Genomic DNA, 3560 nt, shown 5'->3' with positions numbered 1-3560 from the left:
TATATATATAGCATGCCAGAAAATAAAACAAATATATATTTTTATATTAACCTTTTTTTTTTATTTTAGGTGTCTATCTTATGATACAGCTACAAATCGGACTCATTACATAACTTCCGAGTCTCCACCTTTGTCTTTCAGTGCTGATTCCAAAGGTGAGCACAAAAAAAAATATAATGTTTCTTTAAGTTTTTTATCAAATTAATGTACAATATACTAAGGTAATTATTTTATTGCATATTGTTATAGCTTATGAGTGGGATGAGCAATCTGCCCAATATAATCCAAATTTATTGGATGATCCAGAACTTATTGCTGGGAAACATAGAACACTATTAACGTTTACATCATATATGGTATATATTTTAATTAATTTTCACTGTTTTAGTTATAATATTTTTTATATACTTTAATTAATATATATAACTCAATATTTTATGTATATAGGCATCTGTTATTGATTATGTAAGACCTTCCGATTTGAAGAAAGAGTTAAATGATAAATTCAAGGAGAAATTTCCTCATATACAACTCACTCTCAGTAAGCTTCGTAGGTTAGTACATAATTCATATATTATTTATATATATTCATTTTCCCTTTCCCTCTCTCCTACTATTAATTTCTTATTCCAGTTTAAAACGGGAAATGAGAAAAATAGCTAAATTAGAGTATGGCATCGATTTACTCACTGTTGCAATGGCTTATGTATACTTTGAGAAGCTTATTCTTCGAAATATCGTGACAAAGCAAACGCGGAAATTATGCGCTGGTGCTTGTTTACTTCTCGCGGCAAAATTGAATGATGTGAAGGGTGATATTCTTAAATCGCTTATTGAGGTACTTTTATATTTTGCGTTTTATAATGTAATGAAATTTTTTCTTTACATACAATAATTATCTTTTTTATTATTTACAGAGAATTGAGGGTGTATTCCGTTTAAATCGCAAGGACTTAATTACATCTGAGTTTGCTGTGTTGGTAGCTTTAGAATTTGGTCTGCATCTGCCAACATGGGAAATATTTCCTCATTATCAACGATTGATCTATGAGTCCTGACATTCTTTCATTCTTTTTATACAATCCCAAAATGTCTCTGTGAAAAAATCTGAACAGTAAAGCATATCCGTAATAATAATCTTAATAATTTGGAAGCTATATCAACAAGCTTCAAGACATTATTACATTATATACTTGAGGTATCTTCTTTGTCCATTTCTTCGATTTAATTCAATTATGTACAATAATGGTTTAATATGAAGGACCCTATCAAAGGAATAACGATTGGAAAAACAATGCTTATGAGGTTCTTATTGTAATCGTTTCTGTGAGTTACCAATGCAGTACTTGCTGCATGCTGTGAATATTATTTTATTATATATTTGAACATATTTAACTTCCTGTTTAAATATCAGAAAATGATTAATGTTAAAGAGAAATCATATTTAACTATGGCATGATTAAAATATTTGTAATAAGTAAATATTATATACATACGCGTGTAAGAGAAAGAGAAGTTTATAAAATATTTTAACTCTGAGTTGCCTTTTATGAAAAATATTATGTCAGCGGTTTTGTGTGATATGCAGTCTTTTTTAGATAAGAAAATAAAAATAAATAGGTATATATATAATAAGTTTATAAGTAAGTTTATTTTGATGATTGTGCATGTTTTTATATATTTCACTATTTTATGTGTCAAAATATATATAACCTTTAATCATTTTAATTCTATGATAAGAATACTAAAGCAATGTTTGAAACAAGATATCTAAATAACTTCTTACATTTTGAATTGCTAGAGATAAAGATGTGGTCAAAGAAGAACATCGTAGTTTTTTTTTTTTTTTTTTTTCTACAATATCACAAATTTATCTGAAACATTTTTCTCTCTACTCAAATATAGAAAAATTATTTAGGTAACTTGTTTTTGTGCATCATCTTGTGTGATTATATTGTTATATATTTCACAAAACCGCTACTATTTTGGTTATACAGATTCACTTCTTTAACAAAATAAAAATTTACTTGGTTTTAAAAGAGAAAGAATGTTAACAGAAAAATTGCTATATGTATGAAAGAATAAACAAACACAAACTTGATGCTTCTTACAAAAGCATGATAGTAATAAAATATTGAGTATAGATACCAAATACATATAACAAAATATTAAAATAGCTTAGAGAGTACATTTCTCACAAATGTGTGTGTTAGCATAATAGTCAAAATTTAAAATAGTATGTACTTCATGGCAGTAAATAATGACTAAAAATGTGAATAACATATAATTACTTAATTTTTTGAAATAATATCATATTAATTCTACAATAAAAATATTCTCTCACATTTACAATAATAATTATGTTACATAATAATTATAGAGTATGAAAAAAGGTTTTAAAATTCCATATAAATGTTCTTTTAATGAAGTTTATTATGTATGTAGATATATTAGATAAATTCATGATACATTGTGAAGTTTTTTTATTAAAGTTTCTCATTTTTTGTGGTGTCTATATAAAGTATTTCTGATATATCCATACAATGAGTTACTTAAAGTTTGTATAATTTGCATTATAACATATTCATATACTTTCTTTTGATTTATAAATTAGAGATTAAAAATAATCATTAGTATTTTAAGTGTTATTAAAATATGATTATGTATTTCACTTCAAAAACCTATTTGTTTTGTATAACATAAATGTAAGTAGTTGTTTTTTTAATTATTGAGTATATAGTTTATTGAAAAGTAATATGTATGTGTGTGTGTGTGTGTGTGTGTATATATATATATACACACACATATATAATACCAGCTTTTTATTTTTTCAATAAGTGTCAAGTGTTTTTTCCAATTTAACCAATTGATAATCCTGATCAAATTGTAAATACTATGGAAGTTAAATGAGTGTGATAAAGATAAACTCTTGTGTAGCATTATAAAATAATCTATATCCTATATATATTTTATTATTTTGTTGTATTTAAACTGAGTCATGTTCTTTTTAGAGATTACTAATATATTACAGATATTTTTCAGATTAGAATATATAGGTGTATCCCTTATTTTTAGAAAGATATTAGGAAAGTATGAGATAGGTGTCTTTCTGAAGGGTAGTTTTAATCAAGAATTGTAACGTTTTTCTCAAAAACTGACCAAGTTAAATGTGCTTGATACATAATTTTTATTTATATACTTTATACTGTACAAAACCTTTCCATCATAAAAACAAACCAGTGAGACTTAAATTGTATTTAAACTGACTTGTAGAATATGTATTTTGTGCTCAATTATATTTATCTATATAGAATTGATATTTAGCTCAATTTTTACTTACATATATCAGCTATTAATTCTTTAGTACTGTTATAATATGTTCTACTCTTACTTACTACATTATTTTCATAGACGATTATTTAAGAGAATACAAGAGCATTATAGTATTATTTTTTGTTACATTATTAATTTTATTATAATGTGCATTATTTTCTTATAAATTGTAGCAAAATTTTTAAACAAAATATTGGTCTGTAACATGATACATGCCACAGATATAT

The 3560-nt window shown here is 24.9% G+C and overlaps 1 protein-coding gene across 4 annotated transcripts in view; it reads left to right on the top strand.

The window, feature by feature from the left end:
• The window catches only part of LOC115234357 (CDK5 and ABL1 enzyme substrate 2-like), a 9550-nt gene extending 6241 nt beyond the window's left edge, over positions 1 to 3309 (top strand). For 3 of the 4 annotated variants that reach the window (XM_029805381.1, XM_029805382.1, XM_029805383.1), the window contains 5 exons: positions 70 to 155; positions 250 to 356; positions 448 to 554; positions 634 to 838; positions 918 to 3309. In XM_029805381.1, the coding sequence (XP_029661241.1) occupies positions 70 to 155; positions 250 to 356; positions 448 to 554; positions 634 to 838; positions 918 to 1058 (646 nt within the window). In that variant the 3' untranslated portion in view covers positions 1059 to 3309. The remainder of the gene's footprint in view (positions 1 to 69; positions 156 to 249; positions 357 to 447; positions 555 to 633; positions 839 to 917) is intronic. The other variant, XM_029805384.1, reaches the window with a different exon arrangement.
• The last annotated feature ends 251 nt before the right edge of the window (positions 3310 to 3560 follow it).

The sequence above is a fragment of the Formica exsecta genome, unplaced genomic scaffold (genome assembly GCF_003651465.1).
Source record: "Formica exsecta isolate Colony F162 unplaced genomic scaffold, ASM365146v1 scaffold2, whole genome shotgun sequence".
Lineage (NCBI taxonomy): Eukaryota > Metazoa > Arthropoda > Insecta > Hymenoptera > Formicidae > Formica > Formica exsecta.
Note: the sequence above shows the minus strand (reverse complement) of the source record. Positions and strands in the feature narration are given on the sequence as shown.